The sequence below is a fragment of the Lithobates pipiens genome, unplaced genomic scaffold (genome assembly GCF_037356315.1).
Source record: "Lithobates pipiens isolate NorthernLeopardFrog02 unplaced genomic scaffold, aLitPip1_a1.2 Scaffold_23, whole genome shotgun sequence".
Lineage (NCBI taxonomy): Eukaryota > Metazoa > Chordata > Amphibia > Anura > Ranidae > Lithobates > Lithobates pipiens.
Genome location: NW_027507785.1, coordinates 299600906 through 299618820, shown reverse-complemented (window position 1 = coordinate 299618820; position 17915 = coordinate 299600906). Strand labels below are relative to the sequence as shown.

The 17915-nt window shown below is 43.6% G+C and overlaps 1 protein-coding gene across 1 annotated transcript in view; it reads right to left on the bottom strand.

The window, feature by feature from the left end:
• Positions 1–17915, bottom strand: part of LOC143926554 (vitellogenin-1-like) — a 269217-nt gene that overhangs the window by 95873 nt on the left and 155429 nt on the right. The window contains exons 19-20 of the mRNA XM_077450393.1: positions 17286–17471; positions 5824–5971 (exon numbers count right to left, since the gene is read on the bottom strand). Of these exons, the coding sequence (XP_077306519.1) occupies positions 5824–5971; positions 17286–17471 (334 nt within the window). The remainder of the gene's footprint in view (positions 1–5823; positions 5972–17285; positions 17472–17915) is intronic.

Genomic DNA, 17915 nt, shown 5'->3' with positions numbered 1-17915 from the left:
ATTCAGCAACATATTTCATTTTATTAGAACCGGGATATACATCGCGTCAGGCTAAGCAGTTAGTTGTCTACACAGCAGATGAAGCCTGTGTCCGGAGCCATAGGTATTATGTATGTATATAGAATAGAACATAATATAGCAGGTCCACAGGGACAGGCCCGCTGCCCCAAATCAGAAGCTATTGCTTGCGGCTTTATTTCATCACTGCAGGGTGTTTGGTCCCTGGTGTTTTATGTACTAAATTTCCCAGGCAATGTAAAAACGTTTGCTTTGTTTTTCGTTCAAAAGGATTCCATTGACGTTTTAAGATACTATATACCCAGCACAGCGCAAACCACTTTTATAAAAGAGTATACATTGGTGGGAGATGAAGAGACATACAAATATGACTTATTGGTGGTCCCAGGCCCCTTTGGTCCACTGGTAAAAAATCACACTTTTGACCAACGTTAGGGATTGACAGTCGGTTTCTTCCTTTTGTCATTATATGGCGTGCTCGCCCTATATAACTGTGTAGGTTTTTTTCAGTATCCCAGAAACCACAAATGGAGATTGCAGGTTCAAAAAGTGGATCTATCAGGACTAGCATTCAAGGGCTGTGAGGGGTGGGGACCATGCATGTCAGCACTACCCCCCTACCATTCTCCATCATCATACATTTTATATTTTTGTATTATAGTAGACAGTGGCAACTGGTGCTAAACTTTTTTTTTGGGGGGGGGGGGCATACAAACTCCCCCCTCCCCCCAGGTCTGCATTTACCACGCCATGGTCCCCCTGCACTCACCTCTCCACAGCATGGTCCCTCCGCATTCACCCCTCCACAGCATGGTCCCTCCGCATTCACCCCTCCACAGCATGGTCCCTCCGCATTCACCCCTCCACAGCATGGTCCCCCTGCACTCACCTCTCCACAGCATGGTCCCTCCGCATTCACCCCTCCACAGCATGGTCCCTCCACATTCACCCCTCCACAGCACGGACCCTCCACATTCACCCCTCCAGAGCACGGTCCCTCCGCATAAACCCCTCCACAGCATGGTCCCCCCACATTCACTCCTCCACAGCATGTTCCCCCCGCATTCACCTCTCCACAGCATGGTCCCCCCACATTCACTCCTCCACAGCATGTTCCCCCCGCATTCACCTCTCCACAGCATGGTCCCCCCACATTCACCCCTCCACAGCACGGCCCCTCCGCATTCACCCCTCCACAGCATGGTCCCTCTGCATTCACCCCTCCACAGCATGGTCCCTCCGCATTCACCCCTCCACAGCACGGTCCCTCCACATTCACCCCTCCACAGCATGCCCCCCCCCCACATTCACCCCTCCACAGCATGGTCCCTCCACATTCACCCCTCCACAGCATGCTCCCCCCACATTCACCCCTCCACAGCATGGTCCCTCCGTATTCACCTTTCCACAGCATAGTCCCCCCACATTCACTCCTCCACAGCATGTTCCCCCCACATTCCCCCCTCCACAGCATGGTCCCCCTGCATTCACCCCTCCACAGCATGTTCCCCCCGCATTCACCCGTCCACAGCATGGTCCCCCCGCATTCACCCGTCCACAGCATGGCCCCCCCACATTCACTCCTCCACAGCATGTTCCCCCCGCATTCACCCCTCCACAGCACGGTCCCTCCGCATTCACCCCTTCACAGCATGGTCCCTCCGCATTCACCCCTCCACAGTATGGTCCCCCCTCATTCACCCCTCCACAGCATGGTCCCTCCGCATTTACCCCTCCACAGCATGGTCCCTCTGTATTCACCCCTCCACAGCTTCCTCGGCTTCTCCTCCTGGCCAAACCCGATCCTCCTCCTGTCCTGATTGGCCAGGAGGAGAAGCCGGAAGGCAATAGCGAATATTAGACATGTGCACTGCCGAAAAATTTGTTTTTGTTTTTCGTTTTCGTTTCATCCGGTTTTTTGTTTTTTTTGTTTTGTTTATCGGTTCATTCGTTGTGATCGGCATTCGTTATTTTGATAATTCGTAACTTCGGAGGCATTCATATTCATTTCGCTCCATTCGTTTAGATGCAGTATTTGGAATTTTGAATAATTGGTAACTTGTTACATTCGCTAACAGTTAGCCAAATTTAAAGGGACATTTCAATACCTATAATTTAATAGTTTATAACTGTTATTATAGTTTTTATTATTATTATTATTACTATTATTCATAAACAATAATAATAATAAAAAAACTATGATAATGGTTAATAATTAAATTATAATAGAAAATACAAAAAACTAAATTATCCAAATGTTTTTTGCTCTTTCGGATTTTTCAAATTTTTGTTCTTCATTTTGGATTTTCATTCTTTCTACTTTCAAATTTTTGTTCTTTGGAATTTTCCTTCCTTTAATGAATTTGTTTTTGAAAAAAAATTGTCACATAGTCTTTCGTTCATGCGGATGCTTCCGAATGAACAAATATGCAGACTTTTGACGAAAAACGCATTCGGAAAGAAACAAATTGCACATGTCTAGCCAATATTAATTCGCTATTGTCACAAGTGGGTGGGTTTGGGGCGCAGTGCTCTGCGCCTCAAGCTTAACCTTTTTCAAGCCAATTACAGTCTCCGGCTCTAATTATGTGCTTGTGAAAAAAAAAAGAACTCAAAACGGATGAGTCCGGCGTCCTGCATCCATCCCCATATGAAAACTAGGAGGGCGGCGCCCCTACTCCCTTAATGGACCGGCCGCTCCTGATAGTAGAATTCTTCTTTAACCACTTGCTTACTGGGCACTTAAACCCCCCTCAGTCCCAGACCAATTTTCAGCTTTCAGCGCTGATGCACTTTGAGTGACAATTGCGCGGGCATACAACACTGTACCCAAATGAAATTTTTATCATTTTTTTCCCACAAATAGAGCTTTCTTTTGGTGGTATTTAGTTACAGCTCAGAGTTTTATTTTTTGCTAAACAAACAAAAAAAGATGCAAAAAAAAAAAAAAAAAAAATCATGTTTTAATAGTTTGTTATAAAATTTTGCAAACGGGTCATTTTTCTCCTTCATTGAAGTGCGCTGATTAGGCGGCACTGATAGGCTGCATTGGTGGGCACTGATGGGCTGCATTGGTGGGCACTGATGGGCTGCATTGGTGGGCACTGATAGGCTGCACTGGTGGGCACTGATAGGCATAGTTAAGGCGGCACTAATAGGCACAGATAAGGCGGCACCGATGGGCACAGATAAGGCGGCACTGATGGGCAAAGATGGGCACAGATAAGATGGCACGGATGGGTGGCACGGATAAGTGGCACGGATGGGTGGCACGGATGGGCACTGATAGGTACCACAGATAGATGGGACTGATGGGCACTGATAGGTGGCACTGATAGGTGGCTCTGATAGGTGGCACTGCTGGGCACTGATGGGCGGCACTGCTGGGCACTGATGGGCGGCACTGCTGGGCACTGATGGGCGGCACTGGGGTGCAGCACCTTTGAGGCAGATTGGGTGGCACTGTGGGTGGCACTGTGGGGTGGCACTGTGGGTGGCACTGTGGGTGGCACTGTGGGTGGCACTGTGGGCACTATGGGCACTGACAGGGGGCACTGACGGGGGGCACTTACTTTTTCTTTTATTTTACTTCAGGATGGCACTGCGGGAGGCAGGTGGGCACTGGCAGGTGGCAGGTGGTAGCTTGTATTGCTGGCCGTGATCGGGACTGATGTCCCGATCACGGCCGCCGGTGATCGGCTTTTTTTTTCTCTCCTCGCGCTGTCAGCGCGAGGAGGAATAATAGCCGATTACCGGCTCCGTTCTATCACATGATCAGCTGTCATTGGCTGACAGCTGATCACGTGATAAGGGGTCGGGATCGACCCCTTACACGGATCGGTGATCAGGCGAGTCTCACGGACTCGCCGATCACAGAGCGCGCCGCGCGCGCCCCTCAGGGGGCGCGCAGGCCGCTCGTAACCAGGACTACGTCAATAGACGTAGTCCCGGAAATCTAGGTCCGCGCTAATGCCGTCATTTGGCAATAGCGCGGATCTGAAGTGGTTAAAGGGTAATAATCCCAAAACTTTCTTTTAAAATTTTTGACGCCACTGAAATCCCGCAGTATTTTTTATTTTTTTGCTGTCTGTGTTCCATTGGTGAGATTTCTCTTGAATTCCTGTTGTGAAAACACATAAGTAGGTTAGAGGAAATCTCTCCAAAGTAAGGGGAAATTCCCTCTATTATTTTTCCCCAGCTGGTGCTCCTGGCCCCTCCTTCCTTCTGCGTGACCCCATAGCAAGCAAATTGCTATGGGGGCACCTGAGCAGGCTTTCTCCCAAGATGCTGCTCTGTGTCTTTTCACACACGGAGCATGGCTCGGCCCCGCCCCTGCTCTCTCCTCATTGGCTCACTGTCTGTGATTGACAGCAGAGGGAGCCAATGGGATTGTTTCCTAATTTAATCTCACTGCTTGTCCAATAGCATCCACAGCTCCAGCCCTAAGGAAGGGAGAGCATCTCCCCTAAAATGCGTTGTTTTCCCCTGATCAATAAAGACTTAAACTTCTTAAGTGTCATGAACTTTTGTATTCTATGCATGAAGATAAAAAGCCTTCTTGTGCGGCAGCCCCCCTCAACCCCCCTAACACTTACCTGAGCCCCATCTTTATCCAGCAATGTCCATGACTGCCTCAACCGTCTGGGACTCCCCTCCTCATTGACTCCCGCTGCTGTCAATCAAAGTTAGCCAATGAGCTGAGAGAGGGGGCGGGGCCAAACCGCAGCTCTGTATCTGAATGGATACACAGAGCTGCAGCTCGAATTGGATACCCCCATAGCAAGCTTTGAGGGAGGCAAAAGGAAGGAGGAGCCAAGCTGAAGAGGGACCAGAGGAGAGCAGGATCGGGGTTGCTCTGTGCAAATCGACTACACAGAGCAGGTAAGTATAACATGTTTGTTATTTTTATTGAAAAAAAAAAATGAGACTTTACAATCACTTTAAAAGCTTCAACAAAGGATACATGGGACAAACATAGATCTATAGTCAAACAAAAAAACACCACAAAAAACAAAGCAAAAAACAAATAGACTGATGTGGGAGTGCACCCCGATTAGGAAGTTCTAGTTGGAGGTCACGGCCTTCTTCAGCTCCTTAATTCAGATACCTAATATCTGCAATCCTCTACGGTGTTTACTGGGATATATTGATGATGAAGGTTTATCTAAAAATGTACAAACCTTTCTGCGCATAGTATTGTTCTATGCTAAGAAATCGATAACCATCCACTGGAAGTCTCAATCCTCACCCACTATAGCTTTTTGGATCACTACCGTTAACCATGCAATACCATTATATAAGTTGACGTATGAAGCCAGAGGATGCCCAAAAAAATTCCTTAAGATTTGGGGCTCTTGGGTCAGCTCCGAAAGTACCATACCACCGCCTCCTTGAAAGAGTAAATGGAGCCCTTTGTTCATTGATCAGTTCCAATTCAGCAGAATAGACATTTAACCTTTAATGTGTCACATATCCATTACATGTATACCAGATTACCAGATTGTGCAATGGTTTGAGCGATGTTCGCTCCATATACAGTTTTCTGTTTTTGTTATTTTTTTGGGTGTTTTTTGTCGTTTTTCTTGTTTTTCTTTGTTAGTTGTGTATGAAAATAAATAAAATTCTACTTAAAAACAAACAAAAAAAAACAAATAGACAAAAAAAATGCACATACATATATATATATATAAAAAGTGAACAGATAAGATGGACCACTTGGTATTCTTTCTGTTGTCACTCTTTTATATTTTTCTAAGTTTCGTTTTATATTTTTCGCAGTAGTGAAGAGTTAATTTTTGCGCTGACCTTGGCCCTTGAAGCATCCCCAGCTGACGAGCCTTTCGGACCGAAGGTCTGTTTTAGTATGTTTGGTTCTGTTCCAGCTGCTACAATAGGAGTCATCTTTGCTGCAGCTAAATCCTCCGAGTTCCTGGTTACAGCGAACGCTTTTGACCTGCACATAAAACATCGCATAGTTTATCTTAAGCACATATTTGTGAGCACTGTAAGAGAGAAAATATGTTTTTCTTTTTCTTTTTTTTTGTTCTGTTGTTTATGATATTTTTCAACTTTTTCAAGGTTATTGTCCCTACCTTCTCTCTAGATATGCGTTAGTTTGTTGAAATAGTCTCATCTATACTTAAACTATTGTTATTCTGCTCATGTCATTGTTCTGTTTTGTGTTGCTGTTATCATCCTTATTTCTGGGTTCGGGCTTGGCAGAACGCTTGCACAAAATGTTGGCAGCATATAATACAATAAAACTGAATTGTGAGCAGATTATTCAAGACTGCTAATTAACCAAGGTGTGCAGTCATTTACTATAAATTATTAGGAGATTTAATTATGAATGTTTTCACCCAAGAGTCACACTTTTTTTTCAATAGCATAGAATAGAAGTGTTACTAAACCCAGGACCCTGCATTCACTATACCGGGTCTGCCGCAGTACACAGAACATGGAAATGCAATTATTTTATTAAATATAAACTGCTTAATACCTTTTCTCTTCAGCAATATGTAGCAGTCAAAGTGCCACGCACGCGCACATCAAATTCCTAGACCAAAGCTATTGGCTACTAGCCTGAACGTAGTCCCGTCCTAACGAAATAACGTCATCATGTTAAGTACAATCGGATTTTCTGACAACTTTGTCCGACTGTGTGTATGCAACAGTTTCGGACAAAATCCGACGGATTTGGTTGTCGGAATCTCCGACCGTGTGTACAAGGGCTAAGTGTCTGGTTAAAGCTTGTGGGAGGAGTTTTCATTCTCCTCTGAATGCCCTATGAGGCTGCATGACCCCTGACCCTCTGTCTGGACAGTGCTGATTGGCCTGGGCCTATCACATGCACCCTTCCAAGAGAAGAAAGAACAAAACTCTGTAGCAATACACACCAATCTGAGCATGTGCAAAGTGACTCCAAAGGCTCTGTCTTAACAGGAGATGGTTAGGGGCCAATGGAAGAAGGGGAGGATCAGAGAAGACAGGATCTAACAGACTTTTTACACAACGTGGATGATTAACCCCTTAGGTTCTACAGTGAGTATAACAAGCATGCTGTCAGGTACTAGGTGCGAGGCCGAGGTGCTGAGAGGGCTCCCCTTGCGGCTAAGTGCAGTGCAACCCTGGAAGTGGTACAGGGAGAGCAGTGCCCAAAGAAGCATGGTTTGCCAGTTGCTGTGGATTGATGGGCTGATCACCGGAAGGTTGCTGGAACAAGAAAGATGCATTGTAGGTGTACTTGCAGAGTACCAGGGGAACTTGGCAGATGGACAATCTGGAAACAGAACCAGGAGCCAGGCCGGGGGTCATGCACGGTAAATCAGTCAATGTGAGATTCAGGTAGCAGAACTGGAACAAGCTGGGGTCATACACAGTGACACAGGTTGCAGCAGAGTCAGTGAGCCAAGCTGAGATCAAGCACAGTGGAGCAGACAAGAGCAGGGTCAGTAGTACAAGCCAGAGGTCAAACCAGGAGATCATGGTAACAGGTTAAGCAAGCCGGGTCGGTAATGGGAGGTGTCATGTTTCACATGCCTTGTGATATGCCTTTAAATTTTATATGTATTATTCTGTCCCTGGTCCCTCCCTTTCCTGTATTTCAGCTTATTCTGTATAGTTAGCCCCACTGTTCATTCTCCCAGTAATGCATTTCTGCACACATGTGGACTGGATCACATTATGATCTTTTGACCTTTTCGATGTTCATTGTTGTAAGATCCTCACAGTTTATGGATTAAACTTCACAAGATCAACAAGGTGTCATCTGGATCGAGTCACTGTCTGTTTATCCAAATAAGATTGGGGTTATCGACATCTCAACACAACTAACTGTAAGTTACAGGGACCACACCTTCAATGCTTAGATTGGAGAGGCAGAACAGGAGGTCAAAGATCAGGATACACAGGAGCACAGGAACACAGGGGAGCTGATGATAGTCCAGCAATGCGCAGGTCCCAGCAGCAGGTTTATATAGGCCAGGAGGCGCCATCGCACATCTATGTACCCCCATTAGCGCTGTTGCACATCTGCGTGCACCCGTTAGCATCGTCGCTCATCTGCTTACGCCAATACACACAGGAGCGCGACTGATCCAGCCATGATGGGTGTTGGCAGGATTGCCAGTTCTTTGGCTGTTTCCCTGACACATGCGTTACTGCATATACAGACTGATTTTACTGTTGTGGGATTAGTAACACTATACATGGAAAAAAGTGAATTTTGGGTGGCAGCTTTTAGTAACCTCCCTGGCGGTATGATTCAGTCTGGAATTAGGTGCTGAAAGCGGTACAATTATTTTGCATGGAAATCTGGCTTTTATTTTGTAGTCCTGTAATTCTTATGCTGCGTACACACGGTCGAATTGTATGACGTACTTAGTCCGTCATACAATCCGGCGGACAATCCGGCGTACTTTTTACCAAACTGACTTGGCCACACACGGATACACAAACAGTCCGCCGAAAGCTTGCGCGATGACGTACAGCACGTACGACGGGACTAGAAATAGGAAGTCCAAGACACAGCAAAGCCCTGTAAATCCTTTCTGGGCATGCGCCATTCTTAGTCCGTCGGACTAGCATACTGACGACCGTATTGTCCGCTGAAACCAAAGTACGACGGAAAGATTGTTGTGCAAACCGAAATTCTTAGTACTCCGGACTGCACGCTGAAAAAGTCCGATGAAGGCCCACACACGAGCAGATTGTCCGCTGAAATGTGTTTCAACGGACTAAGTACGTCATACAATTCGACCGTGTGTACGCGGCATTAGGAATAACGCTCTTAAATCTGTTCAAACCAGAGTCTAGCAGACATCCCGGGTATGATAAAGTTTATAATATAATAAAGAATAATAAAAATTATTCAATAATGTAATCAAATCCTAAAACACTGAAAAAGGGACACTTTTTGGTTGCTATGGACAATCTCCAAATTCCAGGCAGAAAAAACAGTATTTATAATATAAAAGTGCATGCAGGGCACTGCACAGACCACTAGGGACAAAGGGGGTGTGTATTTTTTAATACAGCACTGTAATCTGTAAGATTACAGTACTGTGTGTGTTTTGTGTGTTTTTACTTTTTTGAATTTGCTGCCGATCTCCGCTTCCGTGCGCCGCAACGTCGCAGGGAATGGAGCTCGGCGGCATTCGGCACTGTGAATGGAGCGGAGGACAGCACGATCACACAGCGCGGGGGACATCGCTGGATCCAGGGGACAAGGTAAGTAAGTCTCCCTGTGTCCTCCCTGCATCGTGCGAAGCGATCCCGAGTCTGGCTCGGGGGTTACCGCTTTTACTAGTAAATTCCTAACCCGAGCCAGACTCGGGATTACCGCCAGGGAGGTTAAAATAGTACTAAAGACATTTTTGTTTTCATTTTGGATAGAGCAAGGGAGGGTTATAATCCCATTTGACATTTTTGTGGAGATTTTCCCTAACTTTCTGCCCCATTGCCAAAACAGGAAATGAGAGGAAATCCTTCCAAAGTAAGGGAATGTCTGCTTGTCACTGGAATTTATGTCCCCACTGGAAGGTTTCCTCTCTATTCCTGTTCTGGTGACAACCAAAAGTGTGGAATTTCTTTTCACTTTCGGTGACCACGGCAAACATGAAAAATAGAGAGGATGAATCTCCTTAACGGGATCACAGACTGCAGTAAAAACCTGACAGGAGTTCTAATCCATCTCTACTTTCTCTAAGCCTAAAAAAAATTGCCTTTAGTTATACATTAACAGTATACCGGCTGATCTGAGATTGAAGGTCTTTGCTGGTTATGGGGTGACAACTGTCTCCTATTACTTGTGGGGCATAACCAGTGCATCCAAGAACTGAGAAAATGCACATGGAGACTAAAAGTATACCGTATGTGAACCCTTACCTTGTAAAACAACCTATGTAGTTTAAAATAGAAAAACAAAATTTGTGTGTATGTATGTGTATGTGTGTGTGTATATATATATATATATATATATATATATATATATATATATAATATATAAATACCTTTTTTTCTTTTTTATATGTGATCACATTCCCTCTGTTCTCAGCTGCATAAGGCTCTCAGAGAGGTGGGGTAGGAAAAACAGCAGTACACTGAGGTGGTTTTCAGGCATTTTAGTGCTAGAAATAGCCTCTAAATAACGCCTGAAAAACGCCTCCCATTCATTTCAGTGTGACTTTTCACACTGGGGCGGTGTGCTTGTGGGCCATTAGGAAAAGTCTTTGGGGTGGGTTGGAGGAGCTGTATACAGCGCTCCCAAAACACCCTGCCCATTGAAATGAATGGACAGCACTTCCAAAACGCCTGAAAAGCGATTCAGAAGTGCCGCAACACGGGTGCTTTTAACCCCTTATTCGGCTGCTAGCAGGGGATAAAAGCACCCCACTAGCGGCCGAAAAAAGCTGTAAAAGCACCGCTAAAGCGATCAGCCGCAGTGTGAAAGGGGTCTTATGCCCTGTACACACGGTCAGACATGCTGATGACAAAATACGTAGAATTTTGGCCCAAACTTGTCTGTCGGAAATTCCGACGGAAAAAGTCAGATGGAGCCCACACGCGATCGGAATTTCCAACAACACAGTCTGATCGCACATTTTGAAGGTCCGACAGACAAGTTTGGGCCAAAATTCTACGTATTTTGTCGTCGGAATGTCTGAGGGGTAGTGAATTTGTGCTTGGAAGAAGGATTTTTTTTTACATTTTTTTAACATTTTTTTTTGGGGGGGGGGGGGGGGGGTTGGGTGTTGTGCCTGGAGTATATGTGGAATGAGAGGATTTGGCTGACCAACAATAAAATTAAAGAAGAGAGGCATTTTCCCTGCGTTTGTTGTAAATGTACTAATACGCTACATCAGCCGATGCAGCGGCATCATCTTCCATATACAATCAGAGATTTATGTGGGAACACTTTGTTTAGATATGAAAATTGCTCATTACTGGTATATGAAGACATAATCATATTGCATACTGGCACCTTCGACCTCCATTGCCAAGTAAGCTGATAAGCGAATAATTATATCGCCAATATCATCGCAGTAGCCGAGGTTTGATCACAGATACACAATTAGAAACATACACACAGATATATATTGCGGTCAGATTAATTAGATCTAAGCTCAATCACTAAAACCTCATTAAAGTTTTCACATTTTAATGTAATTTAAAAAGTTGCTTTTAGTCTTTTTAAATCTGCAGCTTTCATTAGCAGGACACCTGCTGATCCGGCAATGACGGCCTTTGCTCAGTCACTTTCAGTGGGTGACAAATGTCACCAGTTTGTATTTCTGCTTTGTTACATTCACCCTCGGCGGGGAAGACAAGTGGCCATGCCTACACACGTTGTCAAGCAATGGTCTACCGTCGTCACTATGAAATAGCCACAAGTTCATGTATATACACTTCAATACCGGACACTTTCACCCCCTTCCTGCCCAGGCCAATTTTCACATTTCAGTGATGTCACACCGACATTAATTCCGTCATACAACACTCTACCCAAATAAAATTGTTATCATTTTTTATAGACAGATTTTCTTTTGGTGGTATGTAATCACCACTGGGTATTTTTATTGTTTGCTAGATGTGTACAATTTCTTTAGTTCCAAATTCGTTTTTTAATGAATTTTGACAAATTTTTTTATTTCTGAATTTTCAATTTCCGAAATTTCCAAATTTCTGAATTTTTCATTTCCACATTTCTGAATTTTTCATTTCCAAATTTCTGAATTTTTCATTTCCAAATTTTCACATTTCTGAAATGTGAAAATTTGGAATTTCAGACATTTTGAAATTTCAAAAATTCAAAATTTCGAACATTTGGAATTTCGGAATCTCGGAATTCGGAAATTTGGACTTCGGAAATTTGAAATTCGGAAACTTGAAACTCGTAAATTTGAAATTCATAAATTTGGAAATTTGAAATTCGGAAAATGGAAAATTTCGGAAACTCAGAAATTCGGAAATTAGAACATTTCGGAAATTAGAAAATTAGGAATTCAAAAATGTAGAAATTTGGAAATTTTGGAAATTTGGAATTTAGAAAATTCAAAATTCGAAAATTTCGAAATTTGGAAATGAGAAAATTCTAGATTCAGAAATTAGAAAGTTCGAAATTCGGAAATTAGAAAATTTGGAATTTTCAAATTTCCGAATTTTCAAATTTTTAAATTTTTGAAAAAAAACAAAAAAAGAATGAAACGAAAACAAACACATTTTTTGTCAGTGCACATGTCTATTGTTTGCCAAATAAATAAAAACCTTTCACACGAGGAGGACTGCGGCTCCGCTGGCTCAGTAGGGGATTTGTCCATTGATCTCCCCTAAGCAGGCAGATGACAGGTCCATGTCCGCTCTGCTTATGCTGAGCTGACACGGACACAGCCAGCTCTCCTCTATGGGCAGTTGGATGTAAATGAACCGCTTGTCTGTTTACATCCGACTGTCATCTGACCCAATCCGCTGGTGAGAAGGGGGAATGGATCCCCATCCGTTTCTTTTTGGCAGAACGGATCAGATTGGATGTCAGACACATGTCCGTTAATACCTGCTGCTCCATAGATAAGAATGGAGGTTCCGATAGGGAAAAACTGACAGGCAGACCCGATTAGAATGTCCGTGTGAAAGGGGCCTTTCTGTTATAAAATTTTGCAAATAATCTTTCTTCATACATTTAGGCCAGAATGTATTCTGCTACATTTCTTTGGTAAAAATAACCAAAATCGGTGTATGCTATTTAGTCTGTAGGAAAGTTATAGAGTCCACAAACTATGGTATATACTGTATATCTGACAATTGATGAGTCCTGATGTACTGTCTCATTTCTGAAGACCCTAAATGGCAGGACAGTACAAATACCCCCCAAATGGCTCAGTTTTGGAAAGTAGACAGTACAAGGTGTTTAATAAGAGACACAGTGAAATTTTTGAAGCTGTAATTTTTTGGCAGTATTTATTTGCAAAATAAAGAAATTAACTACTTAAAGCAGTTGTATACCCAGACGTAAAAAAAAAAGAAAAAAAAAAAAACCTTGCAAAGCAAAGGGATTACTAGCTCATTATGAAATACTTACCTTAGATCGAAGCCCCCGTATCGCAGCCCGGTCCACGCCGAGGGAGCTGACATGTTGCCCTCTGCATTCCTTCCGGGTTCACGGCTCCAGCACTGTGAGTGGCCGGACCGCGATGACGTCACCTCCGCACATGCGCATGGGAGTCTTCTTCCCAGCAAGGCCCGTCAGTGTCTGCCGGACCTTCAGCTCGCAGGCGCCACTGACGTCAGCTGCTGTGTGCAAAGGGAATATCTCCTAAACCGTGCAGATTTAGGAGATATTCGTTTTACCTACAGGTAAGCCTTATTATAGGCTTACCTGTAGGTGAAACTGACAAATTAGGGTATACAACCACTTTAAGGACCAGGCCTATTTTTCAGAGTCGGTGTTTACAAGTTAAAATCTTAATTTTTTTTTTTTTGCTAAAAGTTACTTAGAACCCCCAAACTTTATATATATATATATTTTCTTCAGACACCCTAGAGAATAAAATGGCGATCATTGCAATACTTTATGTCACACCATATTTGCGCACTGGTCTTACAAGCGCAATTTCTGTGGAAAAAATAGTAAACAGTAAAGTTAGCCTATTTTTTTTATATTGTGAAAGATAAAGTTACGCCGAGTAAATTGATACCCAACAAGTCCCGATTCAAACTTGTACCCGCTCGTGGAATGGTGACAAAATTTGACCCTTAAAAATCTCCATACGTTTAAAGATTTCTACAGGTTATCAGCTTTGAGTTACAGAGGAGGTCTAGGGCTAGAATTATTTTTCTTGCTCTAACGATCGTGGCCAAACCTCACATGTGTGGTTTGAACATTGTTTTCATATGCGGGCGCGACTTGCGTATGCAAGCTCGGTGGGACGGGGCACTTTACATTTTTATTTTTTTTCTTATTTATTTTACTTTTTATTTTTTATTTTTACACTGTCCTTTGTAAACATTTCTTGTAATAGAAAAAAAAAAGCATGACAGGACCTCTTTAATGTGAGATCTGGCGTCAAAATCGCAATAAAAAAATGCAATAAAAATAAATAAATAAATGTCTCCTTTAAGACCATTGAATGGAAGTGATGTTTGACATTGCTTCCACCATCCAATGGTGTGGAGCCAAGTGGGGGGCCATCTTTCCATTACTTGGCTCCAGGCTGTTGAGGAGAAAGGACGCTATCATCTCCGATGCAACCGAAGGCTCCAGTAAGTGGTAGAGACGACTGGAGCATGTCGGGAAGGGGGCCCTCTCCCGCCCCCCATAAACGATTCCGCCGCAGAGACCACTTTTATCTAAAAGCGAACCACACGCTGTTGAAGAGGATACCGGGGGTTATGGCAGCTGGCTGCTGCCATAACCTCGGTATTCCACTTCAAACAGCCGACGTACAGCGATGGCGGGCGGTCCCCACAAGTGGTTAAATAATTTTTTTTTTCACAATATATTTTTTTTGAAATACTGTCACCAGAGCACTACAGCGTTACTTTATGACTGGTGTGGCGGTGAACAGGGACACTGACTGGTGACAATATAAATTATTAATTAATTTTTACATACTGTGACCAGAGCAGTATAGTATGGATATATGGACCTTCTGTTATGGGGATGGAGCAAGAAAAGGATGGACTACAAGTGTAATGATGTAACCACACTTCTTTGAGCCTTTCTGCTGTATTGGCAGATTAAACTTTTGGCCTTTCCATTCAAAGATCCCTCTGAATGGATAAGTGAATGGATGATGTGGCTCTGTGGGCGGACTCATGCACAGATGTTCTAAATTCAAGCAACAACAGGAAGCTTCAGGAACAAGTACTCCATGAGGGTAAGGCCCCCATTCACACCTTGCATTCTCAGAAGGCGTGTTTTTTCCACAACACACATATGGCAGCCCCTAAATGGTCCCCTAAATGGACTTCCCTATGCATGACAAACACTCCAGAGAGCTTTGCACATTTTTTTTTTTGCACATTTTGTCATGTTTGTTTAGTTGCATACAAAAGTGCACATTTGCTGGTGTCAGGGCTGGACTCAGCCCTTCCTTCCCTGAGCTGGCTGCTCAGCTGTTGGCTAATCGCCAGCTCCTATCTCTTCACAGTTATTCAGCTGTTGATGATATCCTGCTCGTCAGTCCTGCCTACTTAAGCCGTCCAGCCCAGAGGAGCTCTGCCTTTGCCTTGGTCAACATCACAGAGACGCTCTCCTGAAGTCCTGTTAAAAGACTTGCTTGGATGACACCCCTTCTGGCTCCAGATCCTGCTTGCTGTTTTACTACGCTCATCTCTGACTTCCTGACTTTTGGCTTTTCTGACTATCCGTTCTGGTTCCTGAACTCTGGCTATGTTTTGACTACGTTTGTTCTATTTACTTTTATTATTAAACAAGTGTAATTTAATTGTACTTCTGTCTCGGTCTGATTTCATGGTTTCTGAGAGCTGGGCACGCTTGGGATGCCATTAAAGGATTAATAGCACTGTAAGTGTGACTCACTTTCACGCATTCCGGAAATGCAAACTTTTCCTGCGGGCTTCGGCATGCATTCCAGAATGTGTGCATGTCAATTCAATAAGTGGGGTAGGTGGGGGGAGGGGGCAGATTGAGGATAAGGTGTTGGAGAATGTGATTCACATCAGTGGCGGCCCATTCATTAGGGGTGCCCGGGCGCCGCCCCCTCTCTCCAGGCCACCCCCTATATGCAATTCATAGATTCATGCATAGTATTAATATCTAACCACTGCCGCCGTGGCCACCCCCTATTCATGCGTCCGGCCCCTTTCAGGACACCGAGCGCTTAAATTACAGCGGCCTGTTTTTTTTTGTAAGAACCTAATTAGAGCCAGAGGTGTGTTACAACAGTGAATGAATATTAGCTGAACCTCAGTCTGGCAAATCAGCAGCGGGTGTGAGACCCATTTTCCGATTGGCCGAAAAAGAGAAGACTCCCGATCGGCCGCCGAGGAGGAGGGAGGAAACGGAGCATCCAAAAAACAAAAATAATTAAATAAATTGCTGTAAATATATGTAGCACACCATATGGTCCCAAAGGTACTATGCTTAACCACTTGCCAACCAACGACATAGGCCGCGTACACACGGGCGGATTGTCTGTCCAACTTAGTCCGCTGAACCGTGTTTCAGCGGACAATCCGCTCGTGTGTGGGCTTCAGCGGACTTTTTCAGCGGACAATCTGACGAACAAAGTCTTACGGAATTTCCGTAAGACAGTCCGTTCAAACTTGGTTTTGTCCGTCCAAACTTGGTTTCAGCGGACAGTCCGCTCGTGAGTAGGCAAGTTGGACGGACTAAGTATGGCGCATGCTCAGAAAGGATTTACACGGCCGAAGGTTGCATTGCAGTGTATAGGACGTCGTTTTTCTAGTCTTGTCGTACGTGCTGTACACGTCATCGCGCACGCTTTCAGCGGACTGTCTGCTCATCGTGTGTGGTCAAGTCCGTTCATGCAAATTTTGAACGGACTGTCTGTCGGATTGTCTGACGAACTTAGTTGGCCAGACAATCCGCCCGTGTGTACGCGGCCATACTCATATGCTGTTGGATTGAAAGGGTAATCTCTTGGTCATTGCTGACCGAGATATCATTTTTTAGAGTTGGCGAAGCTGAACAAAGTAAAAGGAATCCGAGCAGCCATCAGTATCACCAGCAAAGCAGCTTCATTATTATCTCATTGAAGAAGAAGAGAATTGTGCTCTGCATTTGGAGATTTTATAATTTGCCACGTCACAAATGTTAATTCTCCATTACGAACGCTAGTTTACAAGACCGACAGCTTCCGGCTCGTCCTTGCTTCTGAGCATGCGTGTTTGTACTTTGGACTTGTGTCCGACGGACTTGTGTACACGCGATCGGAAAATCCGACAACACGCATTTGTTGGCGAAAAATTTAAAAACATGCTAGCCAACATTTGTTGGCAGAAAGTCCGACAACAATTGTCCGATGGAGCATACACACGGTCGGATTGTCCGCCAACAGCCTGACATCCAACATGTCCGATCGTGTGTACGGGCCTTTAGAATTGGCCCAGAGCTGAAGTAGTTAAAAAGGAGGAAAGTTAAGTGAAAACTGTTTTTTTCTGGTAAAAAACATGGCAATTGTTTAGGATTTGCAAATAAATTGTCACAGAGTTACTGTTTACATCTACGCACTTTTATGATACCATTTCATTTGCAGGCAGAAGTAACAATGACAGATTGTAAATACCTTATGGCAAAGAGTTCATTGTCTGGCAGCTCTGGGATAAAATCCATCTTGAAATGTTTTTGCCCAATGTTCAAGTTCACTTCCACATTTGCGGGCAATACAAGGCTGACCTGTGTTCTGTGCTCCAATCCGGCTTGGATCAGTTTGGTGTTGACCCCAATCATGAACACTATATCCTTGGTCATACTAAAAATGGGGTACAAATTAACTTAAAATCAGTGTCCTAGTTCACAGACTAAATAGCTTAATATTTAAAGGGAGAGAACAGCTTGCATTCAGTGAGGATATACAGTATTTTGAATGGCAAAGGTAATATTAATCCAAAAATACATTTTAATGAGACTTTTTAATTTTTACTGATCAGTATTCTGATTATTTGCTTGAATATAGAATTGGATATAAATTGTTTTTTTAATCATTTTTAGTGATTCTTTGAATAAGTAAATTGCAGTAATTAATTAACTCCTTAGTGCTGATACAATATACACATTTTTTAAATAAGTTGGGGATTCTATTATGTACCAAAAAGATTAGTGGGTGCATGAGTTTTATCTGGAGGCGTATATGTTTTTAATTAAATTTTAATTATAACCTGATCTTTATTTTATATTGATATTTGTTTATATATAT